Consider the following 20934-nt stretch of genomic DNA (forward strand, 5'->3'; position numbering starts at 1 on the left):
GGCCCCCGATTTTTAGGGGCCCCCAAATTTCCTTTTTCAATCATAGTAAATTTCACTTTAAAGTGATTTTTTTTTACTATAAAAGCCAATGTTTTAATAATTGAATCACAAGTTTATTTCACTTTTTTAAATCAAAATATCAAACTCGAGCACACACTTTAGTATAAATACTAGCCCGGACAGCGTTTGCTTATGACAATAAATTGGGTTAATTTTAGAATTAAAAACATAAACAGCGTTCGAATTCTGACACATAAATGACATGCATCTGGTGTGAACATTCTATGATTTAAACTTTTAAAAACATTTATGGGCCTTTACTTTTAGTGAACGTTAATATCGGGTTTACAGGCCAGGGATGACGTTCTTTAAATGGACGCCTGTGGAAATCCATTTTATTGTGGGCCTCATAAATGGATGACACCTAAGGGATGGAGGTGTGTTTTTTTTTTAATTTATTTGTTATGCTTATACCGTGCTTACTGTTTTAGTTGGGCCTAGTTTAACCTCGTAGACCGTCCCTGAATCCACCCAACTCTGATGGGTACCTAACTCACGTTAGGGAAAGTAAAGGCGGCTGGGCATAGTGCTGACCATACTATCTCTTCATATGCCGAGGTCACAGAAACAAGTGAACTCTACTTCACTTGCCCCATAGGCCGTCAGGTTTGAAAGGGAAACTTTACTTTACTAGTTTAACCTCTGTATGTTATTAATAATTTCCTACATAGAGTGGTTTGAAATTCTCTTTTTTCTCTTCGCGTCTGCAAGCAAACACGCGCCAACAGCCTTTATCGTCTGCTCTATAACGACAATATAATATTCGCATGGATATTTATGTTTATTCAATGTTAGTCTGCATTTCCAGCTTTCTCACGCCCAATATAAATACTTGAATGACAGTTCAATAACTATCGTGACACGGATATACAGGCTCAGGAGTTTGACTCCCATTAGCCAGGCAGGCCTCGACGTAGTGAACTTCAACTAAATGGCAAACTGTGGACAAAATCAGTCTCACGAAGATGATGGTTTGAAACACTACATGATGGTCACTTATTCTTCCGTAGGCTTGCACCAGGCTTTACCTTCCCAACCAACAGACGTGGGACATCGTCCTACCGTCTGGTACCCGGCTAGGTCGATGGTCAGAGGTCTAAAGCTTCTACAGACCTAAAGTAAACAGTCATATATTTATTAATGCTCACTTAGCGGATGAATTTAGGCTCTCTGTATTTTGTTAGTGTGTGTGTGTGTGTCGTGGCAGTGGGTGGGGGCAACAATTCATATAATCATGCTAAAAATGAGTACATATTGGTTAGATGTCAGGGGATCAGCGTGGTTGAATAGGTAAAGTTCGTGGATGCTTAACCGAAAAGTCTCGAGTTCAAGCCCTCGGACAGATATGGCTCGTTAGCTGGGGACAGCAACTCTTTTAGGAGAGACAACTCCAAAATCAAACAGCTGCTGTAGTTTGTTCTTGGTTGGACAAAGGCTATGGAAACAAATTAAAAAAGAAAAGCAGGCTGAAATCGGAGTTAATGGTCTCAAAAGCGCATGACCAGTTGACACTTATACTTAATTGTGTTGGAGGGGATCCCTTCCAACACTAAAATTAAGAACGAAGAAGAAGAGAAGAAGAAGAAGGTTAAATGTTTGCATCCACATTACCGCTCATTGAACACAATAGACTGCTTTTAAAAATTAGCAGTTTTGTGAATATCGGTGTCGAATGTTCCTATAAGGTATAAATAATCCATTAATATCTTGAATAGTATGCTGATATATATATATATATATATATATATATATATATATATATATATATATATATATATATATATATATATATATCAAGGGCCCCGAAAAATGTTTCAGCCCGGGGCCCCGCCCAAGCTTAATCCGCCCCTGCTTATGTCCTACAGCAAGTCCACGATAATAAATTCATTAAAAACGAAATACATCGATTTGGTCGAATTTTTTATTACTGATATCACACATTACGCATCGCAATAATGAGGGCGTATTTTTTAAAAGAACATAATAGTACAAAACATAACTATAAATCAACTTGGCCATGTTTCTATAACAATGATGATCAATTCAAACGGGTCGTCAGATAGATTAGAAGAAATATAGAACAAAGAATAAATACTGAAAATATCACTTCTCCTTTCAGCGTATGTAATTTCTAGAATCCATAATCCATCTGTGAACAATAAGCTGTCAGGCGATTTAATATGTCCTTAGACTATGAATAAGATGGAGTGTTTTAGATGTTTACTAAGTTAAATCTGGCGCGTCCGCCGGCGCCCTGACATGGTGCGATTTGGTGCTCCGGACTATACTGCGAGCACTATGCGTTTATGTGTGCATTTAAGTTTGTGTTTATGTTAGCGTTTGCAGTATTTTCTGCGTTATTGTTTGCGTTTACTTTAGTGTTTGCTTTTGTAATTATGTTTGTATTTGTTTTCGTGTGTGTTTACCTTTGTGTTTTGATTGGTTGTGGTTAGGGCTAATTTTAGAGTTAGGGTTATGTGTTATTTTATCAAACCTCCATATTTGCATATAGACATTTAATTTGAAAAGTAATATATTTCCTAAACTCGGGCAATACATACACATACACGTCACATATGCCATTACAGGGCCTGGCAGAGGCGTAGCGACCCTCCCTGGCGCCCGGGGACAAACTTTTCGATTTGCACCCCTCCCCCTCAAACTTTTGATTTGCACCCCTCCCCCCCCCCTCAAGATTTCGATTTGCCCCCCCCCCCCTCAAACTTTCAATTTACACCCCCTCAACCTTTCAATTTATTTTTCCAATCCATTTTGGCGCCCCCTAAGGTCGGCGCCCGGGGACATATGACCTGTCCCCCCCCTAGCTACGCTACTGGGTCCTGGCCAGCTAGTTATATACATTTAAATAAAATAATTTTTCTCACTTTTTAGTGCATTATAACATAACATAATGTTGTGTAAACGTTTTTTAAGCAGTTTTTTTCCAGTACTTTAAAATTTAAAAAATTCATAAAAAACGTTTTAATAACAAGCTTTTATGTAATGATGCACTAAAAAGTAGAAAATAAATTATAGACTACTATTTAAATAAATATAAAGAAAAGCGTGGGTCACTTTAGTATCTATTGGATACCTTTACTAATGTTAAGGAAGACACCCACGCTTTTATTTATAGTTATTTAAATAGTAGTATATAATTTATTTTCTACTTTTTAGTGCATCATTACATAAAAGCTTGTTATTAAAACGTTTTTTATGAATTTTTTTTTCAGTACTTTACATGTTTTATTTACAATAGAGTTACATGACTAAAAACATTGCGCGCCTACTGAACATCACGTTCAGTAGGCGCGCAATGGTTTTTGAACGCAGCCATTACGTGATGGCGCAGCTATTGAAGGTGATGACGCGTGTGGTGTGGTTGGCTAGACATGCCTACTAATTCGGTCCAAATTTTAATTAATTCTTAAAAAATTAATTAGGCATCCAATTAAGTCAAATTTAGATTCAGATTGCATTGTCTTCATGTCTTGACCCACGTGCCAACTGTGAATCGTATCGGTCAAGTAGAACTGTCCGAATTTTCACTCCTGCGTTTCCGTCTAGACAGACTGACGAGGAAGTGAGTTAAAAAAAAAATTCATAAAAAAAAAATTCATAAAAAACGTTTTAATAACAAGCTTTTATGTAATGATGCACTAAAAAGTAGAAAATAAATTATAGACTACTATTTAAATAACTATAAAGAAAAGCGTGGGTCACTTTAGTATCTATTGGATACCTTTACTAATGTTAAGGAAGACACCCACGCTTTTCTTTATAGTTATTTAAATAGTAGTCTATAATTTATTTTCTACTTTTTAGTGCATCATTACATAAAAGCTTGTTATTAAAACGTTTTTTATGAATTTTTTTTTCAGTACTTTACATGTTTTATCTACAATAGAGTTACATGACTAAAAACCATTGCGCGCCTACTGAATATCACGTTCAGTAGGCGCGCAATGGTTTTTGAACGCAGCCATTACGTGGTCGTGATGGCGCAGCTATTGATGACGCGTGTGGTGTGGTTGGCTAGACATGCCTACTAATTCGGTCCAAATTTTAATTAATTCATAAAAAATCAATTAGGCATCCAATTAAGTCAAATTTAGTTTCAGATTGCATTGTCTTCATGTCTTGATCCACGTGCCAACTGTGAATCGTGTCGGTCAAGTAGAACTGTCCGAATTTTCACTCCTGCGTTTCCGTCTAGACAGACAGACTGTCGACTGACGAGGAAGTGAGTTAAATAAAAGCTTGTAAAAACGTTTTAATAACAAGCTTTTATGTAACGATGCACTAAAAAGTAGAAAATAAATTATAGACTACAATTTAAATAACTATAAAGAAAAGCGTGGGTCACTTTAGTATCTATTGGATACCTTTACTAATGTTAAGGAAGACACCCACGATTTTCTTTATAGTTATTTAAATAGTAGTCTATAATTTATTTTCTACTTTTTAGTGCATCGTTACATAAAAGCTTGATTAATGCGCGTACATAAGTGCTGAATACTCGGATAGGCCTACCTACTAGTTTTAGAAAATATTCCTTAGTTCATAAAAAATTAATTAGTCGTCAAATTAAGATAGACTGTCGAAAGACAGAGGAAGCAAGTTAAATAGAAGCTTGTATAAATAGGGTGCAACTGACTCATTACAGTAAGTATGTGCCTTCTGAGACGCCCGTGGAGAATGCGAACAGTGTTATCTACCTTGGTATGTGCGTCCTGTAACATCCGCCAGTTGTCCATTAAGACTTTTAAGTCCAATTTGGCATTCAGGGTAAGGGTAAACGACCACACGATCTAGAAAATCTATGTGGTATGCATGTAGTTTGTTTATCGGAACTCCGTTTAACTGACCATATATTTATTAGCGCTCCATCCGGTCTCTCTACTCGGCCTTTGTCCAGTCGTCCGGCTGCTTTTTAAAGCCAACTGGGCATATTGATAGGCAACGAGTTCTGACTTGATGTGTAGCCTCGTTTATACTAACGGTATGACATACACGAACCTACAGATGGCGTGTTGCTTAGGCGCATTGTTGTTACACTCCCATCCAAGATAGGATGTGTCTCGTCTGTTGCGTTTATTAATGGATAATGGTTGGCTATCAAATAGCCTTATATATAACCTTTTATTCTCAAAGGGTGTGACATGCCTAGTTCAGTTTGGCGTTGAGACTTGTTTACAAGCTGTATTGTAATAAGCATAGAAAACAGGCGAAAGCTCGTTAAATCATCGTGGGGGCGCCGGCCCTGCCTTTTAGCCAGGCTTATACTAACGGTATGACATTCACGAACCTTCAGATGACATATTGTTCGGCACATTGTCGTTACACCTCCATCCAAGATGGGATATGTCCGTCTGTAGCGGTTATTAATAGAATAGGCTGGCTATCAAATAGCCTTATATAGCCTTTTTCTAACCGGGTGTGACATGCATAGTTGAGTTGGCTTTGAGACTTGTTTACAAGCTGTATTGTAATAAGCACAGTAAACAGGAGAAAGCTCGTCTAAATCCTCGTTTCGGTTTTAGTATTAGTTTTCATAATCGACTTGTGAGGAATGATACAAATTTACAATAATAATGATTTTTTTTTCTGACATTCATTTTTATTCAAATTGTGTAGTAAAGTCTTTGATTGACAGTATCACAACGGTTGAATCCACTTAAATCATACCAGGATTTAATCAACCAATCAGTCATACAATCATTACAGATGACTGGATAAAAATCCCTTTCACTGTCAAATCACATGATTTATATCAAATCACATGATTTATTATGTCTACACAATAAGCCTACATAAACACACGCACATTTAAACGCATTGCTGCACTTATACAATGACACATCCCTCACACACGCACGCACGTACTGACACACGCTAAGCACATACAGGCCTAAAACTCTTATTTAAACATTTTAAAATAAAATATCCCACGTTCCTTCACTGGAATTGGAATATTACATTAATATTAATATGTGCACGTGTTTTTAAAGAATTAAAAGTAATAAGGCTTAGTAGTAGTAAAATATTAATAATTACATTGCAAAATTGTACACTTTTTAATTTTTTTTACTTGTACTTGTATTGAGCAGTCGCAGACTTGAAGAGTAGGCTACCAGTCATTGGTTCTGTGCTATATTACATAACTGAACATTTACATTTCTGATATTTTTTTCGTAAACTTCTGGTAACTGGTATGACCTCCGAGCTCACTGCAGGAACACAGTGCACGCTTGTGGTACTTTGCAGTACTGAAATATAAAGGGACGTTAGTTAACTTTTACCTCACTGGTATAGCTGGTTTTATAAGTTAAGCAATATAACCAATTTTGACGGGAATTCTCGGCGTCACTTGAATACCCGGAACATGTCTTTGTTATTTATATCATGACTGTAGCAGGTCTACGAGGAATATATCGCTTGGGAACACACAATAAGCTACACAGTGTTGCAAATTGCCAAAGTGTATGTTTACAATACCCCATGAACTGCTATTTCAAAGACAGATTCAAAGGTCTAACAAGATCATGGCGAACTACTTTTGATATATATCTAAAAATAATAGTGTAGCATACAGGATTCTTACAAACTACATCATCAATACAACAAACTACATCAACAATACAAACTAAATCATCAAGTTAATCATTCATCTATTCCTACACCATTGCGACCATTGTTACCCGAGTGCTATTTGGGCGGCTCACGAGAGGCTGCCAGTAAAGTTAAAAACAATCATCTTTGCTTTTAGTTAGACGACCAAAACGTCAAGATTTGGTAAGACATTTTAAAAATGTTTATTTAAAATGATAGAAACATTCAGAGCAAGCACCGCTAACAGCGCACCATCATCTCCCATCATGTCCGACTCAGCAACACAAAAAGTTATAAAAACCTACCTGGCGACCACTTGTCCGTTTGACCGTCGTATGTGTAAAATGGTGTTCCGGTGTCCAGGGCTAGGTCCCACCAAGGCTGGCAGACGTTATGCTGTAGGAATTATCTGGCTCAGTTACTGTGTTCGTTGAGTGTGTGTATGTGTGTAATGCGTGTGTGTTTAGTGGATAATGTGAAGATAAGTTGCCGGCCAATAAAAATGTTTTAAATGTTTAAAAATTAAAAGGACACATTAATGTCTCCTCCAACAACCAGAGTTTCAGTGAGTACCTTTGTTGTATTGGTTGCTTCTGTGTGAGTCCGAGACTTGCTCTCGTTCTTTTGTTTGAGCTGTGAGATCATGTTTTGTTTCAGCTCGGTCATGTGACCTTGTGCCACCAGCTCCTCCTCGAAGTCTTGCAGCATGTCGTCATTCGTCTCGTTGTAACACACTGGAGGATCACACAAAGCACATCTTTACTCGTCATTCAACACAACTCTACTGGAGGTCACACAAAGCACATCTTTACTCGTCATTCAACACAACTCTACTGGAGGATCACACAAAGCACATCTTTACTCGTCATTCAACACAACTCTACTGGAGGTCACACCAAGCACATCTTTACTCGTCATTCAACACAACTCTACTGGAGGTCACATAAAGCACATCTTTACTCGTCATTCAACACAACTCTACTGGAGGATCACACAAAGCACATCTTTACTCGTCATTCAACACAACTCTACTGGAGGATCACACAAAGCACATCTTTACTTGTCATTCAACACAACTCTACTGGAGGATCACACAAAGCACATCTTTACTCGTCATTCAACACAACTCTACTAGAGGTCACACAAACCACATCTTTACTCGTCAATCAACACAACTCTACTGGAGGTCACACAAAGCACATCTTTACTCGTCATTCAACACAACTCTACTGGAGGTCACACAAAGCACATCTCTACTCGTCATTCAACACAGCTCTACACAGTCATTTAATGGTCTCTAAGCGTCGCGTACGCGAATTACAATCTTGTTAATTGTTTACAAGGTAGTGTTTATAACTTCAAACAATGCAGTGTGTGGGATCGGCACGAATAGCCGAAACCGGAAGTAACCTTATTTTAATAAAATTTGCAAAGTCTCATTTGAAATGTATTATATTTTATAAATTATATATGCCTACATAGAATCCTATCTACATTATAAAAGTTTAAACTTATAAAATTCATATACATCTTTAATGATATTTTAACATCAATAAAGGAATGATGGAATCCGGGTGATAACGCTCGACTGCCTACCCGAAATTCTCTAGTTCGGATTACGGATGTGAGTCTGTAGGACGTCTCTGAAAGCACTCAGCTCTAATAGGTACTCTAATAGGTACCTTACACTAGTTAGGGAAAGTAATGGCGAATGGGCATAGGGCTGAAAACACCATCCCTTCATATGCCGTGGTCTGGAAATAGATAAACCCTTATCTACCCTATGGGTTGTGAGGTCTGAAAAGGGAACTTGAGTAGTGGGGGAATACAATAAGACACCCCAAGAACCCGCACTGGCTGCCACCCCACCTAGTGACGCCACTGACCCTAAGTAGACCACGTGGTTAGTTTAAATGTGGGGGGCCATGTGACACATGACCTTCACCCTCCTAGTTACCTGCTAGGAACATGTCTGTGATGACGTCGATGTGGTTAAGGTTAAGGTAACATCCTCCAGACACTTCAGCCAACTCTCTGTAAAAATGGGAATTAACCGAGTCTGTCCCCGCCTGAACGCCATATACCTGCAAATATCAAGTGTTGAACACATATTAGTTAACGTAGTTCTATAATCAGCTTAATCTTAACTTTACATAGATAACGTAGTTATATAATCAGCTTAATCTTAACTCAAGCTAGTTAAAGTAGTTCTATAAGCCTTACCGTAACTAGTTAACGAACCCAAGTTAACGTAAATCTATATATAAGCCTTACCTTAACCCCCTAATTAACGAAGTTCTATAAGCCTTACCTTAACCCCCTAATGTACGAAGTTCTATAAGCCTTACCTTAACCCCCTAATTTACGAAGTTCTATAAGCCTTACCTTAACCCCCTAATTTACGAAGTTCTATAAGCCTTACCTTAACCCCCTAATTTAAGAAGTTCTATAAGCCTTACCTTAACCCCCTAATTTACGAAGTTCTATAAGCCTTACTGTAACCCCCTAATTAACGAAGTTCTATAAGCCTTACCTTAACCCCCTAATTTACGAAGTTCTATAAGCCTTACCTTAACCCCCTAATTTACGAAGTTCTATAAGCCTTACCTTAACCCCCTAATTTACGAAGTTCTATAAGCCTTACCTTAACCCCCTAATGTACGAAGTTCTATAAGCCTTACCTTAACCCCCTAATTTACGAAGTTCTATAAGCCTTACCTTAACCCCCTAATTTACGAAGTTCTATAAGCCTTACCGTAACTAGTTAACGAACCCAAGTTAACGTAAATCTATATATAATTTACGAAGTTCTATAAGCCTTACCTTAACCCACTAATTTACGAAGTTCTATAAGCCTTACCTTAACCCCCTAATTTACGAAGTTCTATAAGCCTTACCTTAACCCCCTAATTTACGAAGTTCTATAAGCCTTACCTTAACCCCCTAATTTACGAAGTTCTATAAGCCTTACCTTAACCCCCTAATTTACGAAGTTCTATAAGCCTTACCTTAACCCACTAATTTACGAAGTTCTATAAGCCTTACCTTAACCCCCTAATTTACGAAGTTCTATAAGCCTTACCGTAACTAGTTAACGAACCCAAGTTAACGTAAATCTATATATAAGCCTTACCTTAACCCCCATGCCCGTCAAGACGTTCAGCTCGTCTCGCCACCAGATACGCTGGTCGGTGTATGACGGAGGGTGGGGGTGTAAGTCCCCTATAACGACCAGAGCCTTGGCCGAGTCTTCAGACCAGTCCAACAGCTGGGCTTTTTTCAAGACCAGTTCGTAGCACTGAAAACATCAAGTATGTTTACACTCGTTTACAGGCTTCTCTGTGTGTGTTGGGGGGGGGGGGGGGGGGCACTGCCCTCACCGAAGCATGTCCGCCGTCTCTCGTCCAACGCCCCCCCCCCCTCCCCGCATACACAAAAACGTACAATTACATTTAGATAGAAAATGTATACTTTAAACATTGTCCGCCCCACACTTGAAGTTTCACCCCCCCCCCCCCCAAATAATATGTCTGAAAGCAACCCAAAATACAACGTTTGTCAGTGTCAACACAACAGCTGAGAGAGCCGGGTATTTGTACAGGGTTCAAGTCAGAGTTAGCGGAGTACTCAAGTACTTAAACACTAGATTTAAAAAACACAAGGCCGGACGTGGACAGGGCTAAAGACATTGACAGGGCTAGAAAATTGCCCACTTACCTCTGGTGCATCGCCTCCACCAGTGGCTGGAACATTCTGAGCAAAGTGGACAAGTGTCTGCACGTCAGAAGTAAGGTCAACAGATCTGCGGCAGACGAACCATAAAAAAAAGATATATTCCAGTATTCATTTTGTTTTGTTGTTGAAATAGAGCAATTTTACTAATAGTATAGTAGTAGTAGTTTTATTAATTAAAAACAAACAACAACAAAACAACATTTATTATTTACACATTTGAAATATTCTTTTTCTGACCCTTAGGACTGTAATTTGATACTATGCTGGAGCAATGTACGTCACCTCTCAAAAAATGACCATGTAATCACCCTTCTCAAAGGTGTAAAAGTAAAAAGTTTCTCTTTCAAACCTGACGGTCTATGGGGCAAGTGAAGTAGAGTTCACTTGTTTCTGTGACCTCGGCATATGAAGGTGTTCACAAACAAATAAACCCTGGACCTAACAATCCACAATCCACCCATGTGTTCTCAGACAAACCCCGAGCCTACCTCACAGCGTACGAAGACTCGGAGTCACAGTAATCGCCTTGAGCGATTAAACTAATCCTAATCTGTGGGATATCCTGGAGCAGACGTGTACAGCACTGCTGGAGCTTTTGCCGGACCTGGATAGAAGATGTGTGGTAAAAAATAATTTGATAATTGCCTTCTATTGTAGATCAGTTGTGTAATTAAAACTAAAAAAATTAAACACAAAGATGTAGGCAAATACAAATATTAGTAACGAAATACAACCATAAACTCGAAAATGGGCGTTTATTTAAAAACTGAAAAATACATTAAAAAAAACAACAACTTAAAAGTCGTTAAACCTACCGTTGAAAGATATTGGTACATGCTTCCCGTTGTGTCGAAAGAGAAAGCCACTTCAACACGGCGGCCTTTTGCGTCGAAGCTGTTCATCACGGACTGAAATGTCAAAAAAATATTTTAAAATAAATCCAGGTAGTTTGGCCTATTAAATATCACATTGAATTTGAACACACAATATACATTGTTTTTACTTAGTTAGTTATTTTAGTCTGGTGATTGGTAGAAATTAAATATGTCTCGTGATTCAAAGTCTGTCGTTGAATACTTTTTTAAAAATTTTGTCGTCAGTTGCCACACTTTTCTGAGAAACAATTAACAGGTTATTTGTTGTTGTGGAAGTGGATCTAAAGTATATCTATTTAGACAGGACTATGGTACGAGTCTTTGCCTCGCCTCTTTGATGCCTAAGTAGATACAGTGATCCTTGAGGTAATCTTCTCTCCCCCCTCCAGTTCTGCCAAGCATACGCAAAAAGTTGCCAGCATTAATAACCACGTCATCGGCGGACGGCGTTAACAGCAGAGTTTCTTCCAGGCAACTCTTCGTGGGGGGGGGGGGGGTGTTTAGCGCCCCCCCCCCCCCCACCCCCAAAAGGCTACCCTCCCTTCCCCGAACAAAATGGAATTTATCGTGCCCCCCCCTCCCCACAGAGAAAAAAGTCTGGAAGAAACACTGGTTAGCAGGACATGTGTCACATGTCACGACAGACAAGTATTAAAACAAAATACTAACGCAACTCAGCTAAAGCGCAGCGTAAGTGTAATAAAAAAAAAGATATTTATTTAAAATAAGCTATACATTACATTGTTGATTCTTTATTCTTATCATCTACCATCAGATTAAAATAAAAATATTTAACACAACAGTTTCAACATTTAAAAGATTTAGACAACACTTTCAATAATGAATTCTATAAAGCTTACTAACTAATTTTTAAATACCTGTTTTGTTTCATCGTCAATTACTGGCGCAGGTTGGTCCCCACAACTCGTTGCTTTAGGAACTTCTGAAATTCAAGAAATGGAACACGCAAATATTATTCCAAATGCGACCGTGAGGTGTGGAGAAGATGACGTGTAGTTAGCTGTGAGCTATATTTGTGGCTACTTCAGTTAAGGCAGCACTTTGTCTAGACATTTCCCAACCCCCAACTAACTCCAGGTACCCAGAGTTTCTGAACAGACTCATGGCCACACATCATCAGAACTTCGTGGACTGAGTGACTTCCCACTCGATCTCATCTATCTATGTGGATGTATTAACTTTAAGAATTGGGGACGTGTACCCCACTTTGTATTGAGGTTTTATTTTTTCAAACATGCCTGCAGTATAACATAAAGGTAAAATGATGGCTGCCGATAAAGAAAGAAGATGAGATAGCGTCAATGTTCCCTTGAGACTTTACCTTTCTTTATCGCGGCTGTGACGCAGGTCCCATGTGTAAAACCCGTCTTGTGTAGCGTGTAAGAGGAAGGAGTTACCAGTCTTCCTTCGACCTAAAACCACAAAAATGAAGTTAACATTTTGAAGTTACGGGTCTTCTTTCACCACAACAACCTTGTCCAGTATATTACTCTCAAGCAGAGGCGAAGCGACCCTTCCCGGCGCCCGGGGACAAACTTTCGATTTGCACCCCCCCCCCCCCCTCGAACTTTTGATTTACACCCGCCCTCAAACTTTCTATTTGCACCTCCTCAAACTTTCGATTTGCACCCCCCCCCCTTCGAACTTTTCATTTGCACCCCCCTCAAACTTTCAATTTGGCGCCTCCCCCTGAGGTCGGCGCCCGGGGACATATTCCCCCTCCCCCCTCGCTACGCCTCTGCTCTCAAGAGTCTACTATACCCCAGCCAGACATTATACCAACGCCTGTGTCTGTCCCTTATTTTACCATTAAAATCACGTACCTTGATTTCTACCTGTGACCTAGAAGAACATAATTTGGTCGCCACAGCATCATACAGCGCCGACACAGGCTCTAGGTTGGATATTGCAACTTGTTCCGTGCCTTCGGGAAAACTGACGAGAATGTCGAGCATTTGTGGCACCAAGATCTGAGAGAATGATATACATTACGCTTTTGTTTTTTCGTTGTGACAGCACATAGTATTAGTAAGTAAAGAACCCTTCTTTCGAACCTTAAATCTAATTAGGAGGGGAATTAGAGTTTATCTACTTCAGTGACCTCGGCATGTAAAGGGAGGATGTGGTCAGCAATATGCCCATCAGCTTTTACTTTCCTAACGTGAGCAGGTACCCATCAGATCTGTGTGGGCTCATGGACCTTCACGGACTCGAGGAGACTTTCCGGTGATCAGTTGAACGCGCAATTGAGATTATCTGTACGAAAAGCTGGAAAACAACTACTAGACAAGGGCGCAAATAGGGAAGATGAAGTAGAGTTCATGCATATGGAGGCTAAATGTGCCTAGACGCGTTTACGAGACAATTTATAGGGACACTCGTCAGATTCGTACTGCTAAGTTTAATCATCATGTACTTAAGTAAGTGCGTTAAATATCATATTAATAACAATTGAGGCCAATACATGCTGAAACTTAAGGCATATAACGGTTGACCGCAGTGTTACTTTAAAAACTTTTTAGGCCTATTTTCCATTTACGTACGTCAGGCTTTTATTGTTTAGGCACTAAAGTGCAAATTGGTAAACTACAACTCATCGAATAAGCATATTATTTTTTTTTAATTATTTTTTTTTAAAAACAAGTTTTCTTATTTAAATATGGAAAGCAAAATACTCGAATTAACATATCTTACCTCAACTTTCAGAATAGTTTCCGCTCTTATTCCATATTCATTTAACGATTTGTTGTTGTCCAGTATTTTACCTTGGTATTTTAAAATGACTTGGCTACTTTTAATATGTTCTTCTTTGGCTATCAATTCACAAATAGAGTGAAGATTAGCAGAGCCAACAGTCGAATAAAAAGTGTTTCGCCCAGAGGGCAGCTTGACATACACATCGATTGTATTAGATGCCATTTTCTGCTGAGAAATATATATTTTTTTTTTACAAAAATTAAAACATTTTAGAAGTTGACCTATCAATAAAGCCAAGAGTGTAATTTATTTCTTAATAGAATAACAGAAATTGAAGTAGATGCATTGAGTGCACAGTTACAAATGATAAACTTATTAAAACCCTCTTTTGATATTATCAGTTTAACTATGTGGTTAACGTTTTTAAAACTTTTTTTTCTTATTTTAAACATTTGAATACTAATGAACCAAAACATTTTAAAAATGATAGTTAATCTAGTAAGTTTAATGTACCCAAGCTCCTATTAGGTCTAGTTTAAACTACCGTACATTTCGATTCGTTTTGGTTAATATTATAACTGTTAGGAAATCTATTTATAAATGCCAATCAAACAGCGTTTATTTTTAGCAATGGCTTTCCTCGGTAATAAGAATCTAAAAACAGAATTTTCCAACTTTATACTCATATAAATGTTAGCTTTTTAATAAATGTAAAAAAAAAAATCATTACTCTTACTGCGTTTTCTTAAAAAATATTTTGGGTTAGGGTTTGATCTAGATTCTAGTTTAAAAAAAAAATAAACAACATTGATTTAGCATTGTTTTGACATTTGAAAGCATACATATTTAATATAAAGCATATTTTATTTCTTATATGGTACATATTTGTATTTTATTCAGGTCTTTTGCTATTTTGAAAATGTTAAAAAAATAGATCTAAAATGTAGAATCTATCTAGATTTAGATCTAGGCCTAATCATAATCTTTATCGGAACCATTTGAACCTTTGTTTGAGATTTTTATTTTTAGCGAGCTCGTCGGTGGCCGAATCTGCAAGCTAATTAACGATAATGAAGTAACAATACTTCAATCAACGTGAGCTTCTCATTTACAATACTATATGATGTGTAGCGAGTACATGTTTTGAAAGTTATTATAATATATATAATCACAAATAATCTTCATGTACTAATACAATTTTGTTATTTTATATTTTAGTTTTAAATTCATTGTATGTAACAAGTATCGATACTAGATTTAGTATTGCAATAACCCATTTGTAATGTGTAAACCAAAATTTTGTTGATATTTCCTAAACATGGCTTTGCCTCCGGGATGGAAAAGAGAAGAAGTTGTAAGACAGTCGGGTTTATCTGCCGGAAAAACAGATGTTTATTATTTCACGTGAGATTATTGTAGTTTAAGAGTTCTATTTAGTAGATCTAGATGTAGTAGATATAGATCTAGTAGTTTGGAATGTTGAGTTATCACTCATCTACGCTGTTGTACGAGTGTCACTCAGAGTGTTCAGGCTGAGTGTTCAGCTCTCCTCACGGCCTCACGCGAGTCCTCTTGTTGTACTCACTACTTTTTAGTTTTTTACTTTTACTAGATCTAGATCTAAATCCAGAACGATTCAAGATTTACTAGATCAGCTAGATCTAGAACAGCGGTTCTTAATCTTTTAGACAAACGAGATACCAACCCCCCCCCCCCCCCCCCCCAGTTTCATATGATGATGCGTTCACAGAATCCATCTTAATAATAATAGTCCAATAGGCTGTCCATAGGCATTGGCGAAATCAAATGTGAATCCTATGAGTATGATACTCGGTGTGAACCTACTAGATCTCAGAGGCGTAGCGATGGTGGGGCAGGGGGGGGACTTTTGTCCCCGGGCGCCGACCTAAGGGGGTGCCAAAATGGGTTGTAAAAACAAATAAAAATGTCAATTTAGCTGCATTTTTGCAGGGGGAGGGGTGCAAATCAAAAGTTTGAGGGGGGGGGGTGTAAATCAAAAAGTTGAGGGAGGGGGTGCAAATTGAAAATTTGCTCCCAAGGGGGCGCCAAATTGAAAGTTTGCCGGGAAGGGTCGCTACGCCTCTGCTAGATCTAGGGTTCAATTAAACAAAACCACAGTTTTGAACCACTGAACTAGAATCTAGCTAGACTCTACTCTATATCTCATTGGTAGCCTTTTTTTTTTCTCAGTTCTGCAAAACTTTGCTATTTCTCTACTCTAATCATCTCAAGCTCTCTAGGCTATGCTTTTATTTAAATTTAATTAGATCAGTTTTTTATTTTATTAAAAAATGGGTGGAGTTTCTTAAAAATCTAAACAGCAAGAAGGGCAATTCAATACAAATCAAAATCTATTATAAAATTACTAAGTGCTGTAACAATGGTTAACATAATTGGTTCTAGTCTATACATACATAGATCTATAGGCGATAGTTATCCGTATTAAGTAATTAACCTAATAGTTTCAGTGCATGCATTTTTACATGTAATTAAAAAAATCAGTACCTGCATATTGATTAATTGGCTTATACTTGAAATCACAATTAATTTTTCTAGGCCAGATGGTAAAAAGATTCGGAGTAAACCACAGTTAGCCAGAATTCTTGGTGAAGCCTTTGATTTAAGTGCATTTGATTTCCGTACTGGACGTACAGTGTACAGTGCTTGTAGAAAAAGTAAACGTCAAAAAGGTTCCTCCTATGACTTTGCTAGAGGTAGGTACATGTTGTTTAATACAATAAAACAAAACCACATACAAATTTAGGACAAACAGTTGTGTTAAAAAAGTTGGCCAAGTTTATTATCTTCCAAGGTTTTTTTTTTAATAGTCCAGAAATGTGAATTATTTACATTTATAAATTTTAAGTAAATCCCATTTTTCATTATAAGAGAATAATGAATTAAACCTTACATAGTTCAGTAACTGGTAATTTGGGCCAGGGAATCACGGGAATGGCATGGCCTAGCTGTAGAGCACTAGGCTGCTAACCCATATCCGGGTTCAAGTCAGTCGAACATCCGTGAGGAGTCCACCCAGCTCTGATTAGGGAAACAAAGACGGCTGGGCATAATGCTGACCACATTATCCCCTGTATGCTGAGATCATTGTAACAGAGGAACTCTATCTGCCCCATGTGTCTTGGGCACAAATTTGAAAAGATGATGATGAGCTTGGGCCAGGCATCTTTTTTTTTGCCTGAAAAATAAATTTTCCATCTTTTAATTCTTTAGTTATTTACCATACATCTTTGGTAGACCTAATGTTTAAATAAAGTTAAAAAGAACCTATTCAAAGCTATATTAAAGTTTTTCTATTTGTAAAATATTTATAAGCTGTGGTGACTAGATACAAGCATATAGAATAACAAACTAACTACATTCTAGGTGTGCGCCATGATGCCAGTCTTGTACTACCTATTAGACAAACAGCTTCCATTTTCAAACAACCTGTCACAGTTATAAGGAACAGACAAGAGAGTAAATCTAAAGGTGAACTCAAGCATGGAATTCAGGATCAGCCCAAGCAGGTTAGTTTTACATCTTCAGATTAATTATGCATTTTTCTTTTTTTTAAAAAAAAGGAAATCAAATATACAATTTAAATGAAAATCATGTTTATAATTATGAAGATGATTTTTGTTGTTGTTATTATTCATTGAGCTATTAGTTTTAAGAATTTCTATATGACTAACAATGTATATGTGTATCTTAATTTTTTTATAGATATTTTGGGAGAAACGTCTCCACGGTCTTCATGCTTGTGACAGTAGTGAAGAAGTTATACCATCTATGGAACTACCCAAACAAATGCAGAGTAAGTTTAATTATTTCAACAAAAATTTACTCATTAATTTTTCTTGATATCTAATCACAGGATGGTTCCCCATGATATAGATAAACATGACTAATTTCACCGATGCTTTTTTTTAGGTCAATGCAGATTTTTAAATTCACAACTCATGAGATTAAATTTTTTCCATGTGTATGATATTAGTTATTTAAAAAATCAATGGCTAATGTTGCAAAAACTAAATTTAACAATTAAGCATTGGTTCAACCAGCAATCATGAACTATACAAATTTTGGTGTTTTCTGTAAACCTAGCATCTTGTGTTAAAAAATATTCCAAGACTATGTTTTTACTTTAGTTTGTACCCAATGAAAGAATTATTGTTTTTTTCACTCCAATGTTGAAAAGTTACGTAAACTATTATTTAAATTTTTGTCTATATTCATCATCATCATCACTCCTTTATGGCCCCTGGGGAGCAAAGGGCTGCAACCACACATCTCCAGCGGACTCGGTTTTGGGCTGCTCCTCTAATCTGTGCCCATGAGAGCCCAGCTGTTTTTGCCTCTTCCTCAACCGTTCTCTTCCACGTTCTCCTTGGCCGGCCCACCCTCCTCCTCCCCTGGGGATTCCAATCCAAATTCCAATGCATGTTTTGCGATGTTTTCTTTGTCTATATTAATACATTGTATTTATTTATTTTGGTGTTTTTTTTCATGTTTTTTTATTAATTTAAAATTAATATGAAGTCCCTCGAATATGATGGTTTGTCTAGTGGTAAACCATACAGCATTCTATTGTATTTGTATTCTATTAACTAGCCTTGACCTCTTTCAACTAAGCTGGTATGAGATGGGTACCTGATGAGACATGGGGCGGAGTGGTCTAGTGGTAGAGAGCTGGACTGCTAACCCTCAAGTCTCGAGTTCGAATCCGGGTTCAAGTCAGTAGACCGTCCCTGAGTCCACCCAACTCTGATGGGTACCTAACTCACATTAGGGAGAGTAAAGGCGGGTGGGCATAGTGCTGACCACACTATCTCTTCATCACAGAAACAAGTGAACTCTACTTCACTTGCCCCATAGACCGTCAGGTTTGAAAGGGAAACTTTTACCTGATGAGACAGGGAAAGTAAAAGTGGCAGGCTGGCGGGGCATATCGCTCATCATCAACTTTCTTCATATGTATTGGTGAATAAAACATAAACAGCCTGCCTTTTTTTATCTGCCACATAGACCACAAGTACTAATGTACATAATTTGTTTATGATAATAAATAGCTTTTCTGTTTCAGGTGTTGGTCCAGAGCTGTCCACAGAGAATGTTTTACAGAGTATTTCTGCAGCGTTACATATAAACACAGGACCTGTGGTTGGGCAGGGTGCCAGCAAACAAGCCATCATGAAGAATCCAAGCATCAACATGGACACTCAGCAACCCCACATTCAGCAGGTTAGTCAGTACTACATTACTTTAGGAGTAGATTACCATGAGAACCACTTGAATATTATTCTTAGTTATCTCCCATTAGCAGATTAGAATTTAGGAAGTAAGTATAGATAGGATATGAGTGTGTGTGGAAAGTGTTTGGATATAATAATCTTTTTTTAGTGTAGTGTGTAAGAGATATTTATTAAGCTTTGTTAAAATTGTAGCTTTATATTTAGTGCAAACATAGGCTAAAAAGTGCAGCTATTTGGGGTAATCAACCTATTTTTAACTGATATTTGGGATTTTAGTAGGCATGACCAAAGTACTTTCTGCAATTTCAAAACATCAATATGTTGTATAGCTTGAGATTGTTGTTTGATGTAACTAGATCTAGTTGATTTCTTTTGTTAGAACTGTGCAATCTTTCACTATCACAGCTGATTACATTTTGCCCTGATTTAACTCACACGTTTTAATATCTAAATATTATAACAATATAAGGGTAGTAAGCTCATGTTTTAGTTATAAAAACAATTATATTTTAATATCCTATTAATCTCCTATTTATTTTTTCTGTTCTGTTTATTCTTAATTTAGTTGACACCCTACAGGAATAAAAATTTGAAATATTTTCTTCAAAACTTGATCAATAACAATTTTTTTGCCTCATGATTGTCTCTCTAGTTTAAAAATACCTGGGAATACAACTCACCATCTTATCCAGTGATGGCTATTACTTGATATTATCTCCCCTTTGGCTATTAGAAATTATCTTTTAAGTCTTTAAAATAAACTTTAATGACTAATTTAATATTCAGGGTTCAGTTCGACTGAAAATAATAAGTTTTTGTGCTGTCTATAGAAGTCAACTTAAATTGTAAGCTTGAAAGAAATAGCTGCATTAGAAATTGGTCTAATTTCCATTATGAAGTTTGACCACAAACTCACAGACAGACATCAGGACACAGTGACCTAAGAAATAGCTATTAAAAATGTCTCATAGAAAATTTGAGTTATCTATTAGTACCTGATATCTAGCTTAATAGAAGTAAACAAATTGTTTTTTCTCTGTTATCTAAACACAACTAATGTTCAGTGACAACAAGTAATCAGTGGACATTGTATTATTATTAATACATAGTGATCACAATTATATAGTTAAATATCTTAATTGACTTAATTTGTTTGTTAAAATCAAATGAAAACACATTAGTGCATTATCTCTAAAAATATAGTCAGTTCAGCTGTAATGTTATACTTTTGATGTGTTTTGTTTTAGGTTTTGGTATCATCTGATGACATCCATAGACAAGAACAACGTGTTCAGCTAGCTCGACGTAGACTTCAAGATTTGATTCAGTCCTTAGAGTAATCGTCTTTAAAGATTTTCTTGTATGTCTTGGTAAATTTACAAAAACATTGTTTGACATAGCCAGTTCAAGTGAAACTGGTCAATTGTATTTATTTAATCCTATATTAAAAGGCTTATTCATTATGTTTTCAAAATGAAGTAACAAAGAAATCTGAAATTTGTTGTAATGGATTATCTTTTGTGCGTGTTTTATTTTCATGATGATATATAGATCCATGTGAATTGATTCTTAATTTGACATGATGAAATTAATTTTATTTTGAAATGAACTAATGTCAAGTTGTTTAGTTTCATATAATTATGAACAGTAAAGTCGAAACA

At 37.0% G+C, this 20934-nt stretch overlaps 2 protein-coding genes across 3 annotated transcripts; one reads left to right on the forward strand and one right to left on the reverse strand.

Moving 5' to 3' along the window:
* Positions 1 to 6162: 6162 nt before the first annotated feature.
* LOC131946539 (uncharacterized) lies at positions 6163 to 14539 on the reverse strand. 2 transcript variants are annotated; one of them, XM_059307384.1, is made up of 13 exons: positions 14514 to 14539; positions 13998 to 14228; positions 13127 to 13273; positions 12625 to 12715; positions 12161 to 12225; positions 11223 to 11315; positions 10896 to 11011; positions 10390 to 10474; positions 9806 to 9970; positions 8630 to 8756; positions 7246 to 7406; positions 6978 to 7068; positions 6163 to 6329 (listed from the first exon to the last, which is right to left on the reverse strand). In XM_059307384.1, the coding sequence occupies exons 2-13, from the start codon at positions 14220 to 14222 to the stop codon at positions 6217 to 6219; spliced, it is 1479 nt and encodes a 492-aa protein (XP_059163367.1). In that variant the 5' UTR covers positions 14223 to 14228; positions 14514 to 14539; the 3' UTR covers positions 6163 to 6216. The 2 variants fall into 2 exon arrangements, with proteins under 2 accessions (XP_059163367.1, XP_059163368.1); XM_059307385.1 differs by having other exon boundaries at positions 13998 to 14225; positions 14514 to 14530.
* Positions 14540 to 15177: 638 nt separating this feature from the next.
* Positions 15178 to 20934, forward strand: LOC131946540 (methyl-CpG-binding domain protein 2). The gene is made up of 6 exons (XM_059307386.1): positions 15178 to 15404; positions 16578 to 16735; positions 17406 to 17548; positions 17745 to 17835; positions 19105 to 19262; positions 20521 to 20934. Exons 1-6 carry the CDS (start codon positions 15319 to 15321, stop codon positions 20611 to 20613), a joined length of 729 nt encoding a protein of 242 aa, XP_059163369.1. The 5' UTR covers positions 15178 to 15318; the 3' UTR covers positions 20614 to 20934.

This window comes from Physella acuta, unplaced genomic scaffold, assembly GCF_028476545.2.
Source record: "Physella acuta isolate Inbredline_101_S28 unplaced genomic scaffold, ASM2847654v3 ptg000562l, whole genome shotgun sequence".
Classification (NCBI taxonomy): domain Eukaryota; kingdom Metazoa; phylum Mollusca; class Gastropoda; family Physidae; genus Physella; species Physella acuta.

Bases quoted from the DNA above. Each gene is read 5' to 3' on its own strand.
- LOC131946539 (XM_059307384.1), bottom strand. From the start codon at position 14,222: ATGGCATCTAATACAATCGATGTGTATGTCAAGCTGCCCTCTGGGCGA. The intron at 10,475-10,895 runs GTAGGCTCGGGG...CGTCTGCCGCAG, and splicing joins GAGTCTTCGTACGCTGTGAG to ATCTGTTGACCTTACTTCTG. The intron at 8,757-9,805 runs GTAAGGCTTATA...TGATATTTGCAG, and splicing joins TGACGGGCATGGGGGTTAAG to GTATATGGCGTTCAGGCGGG.
- LOC131946540 (XM_059307386.1), top strand. From the start codon at position 15,319: ATGGCTTTGCCTCCGGGATGGAAAAGAGAAGAAGTTGTAAGACAGTCG. The intron at 16,736-17,405 runs GTAGGTACATGT...ACTACATTCTAG, and splicing joins CTCCTATGACTTTGCTAGAG to GTGTGCGCCATGATGCCAGT. The intron at 17,836-19,104 runs GTAAGTTTAATT...TTTCTGTTTCAG, and splicing joins ACTACCCAAACAAATGCAGA to GTGTTGGTCCAGAGCTGTCC.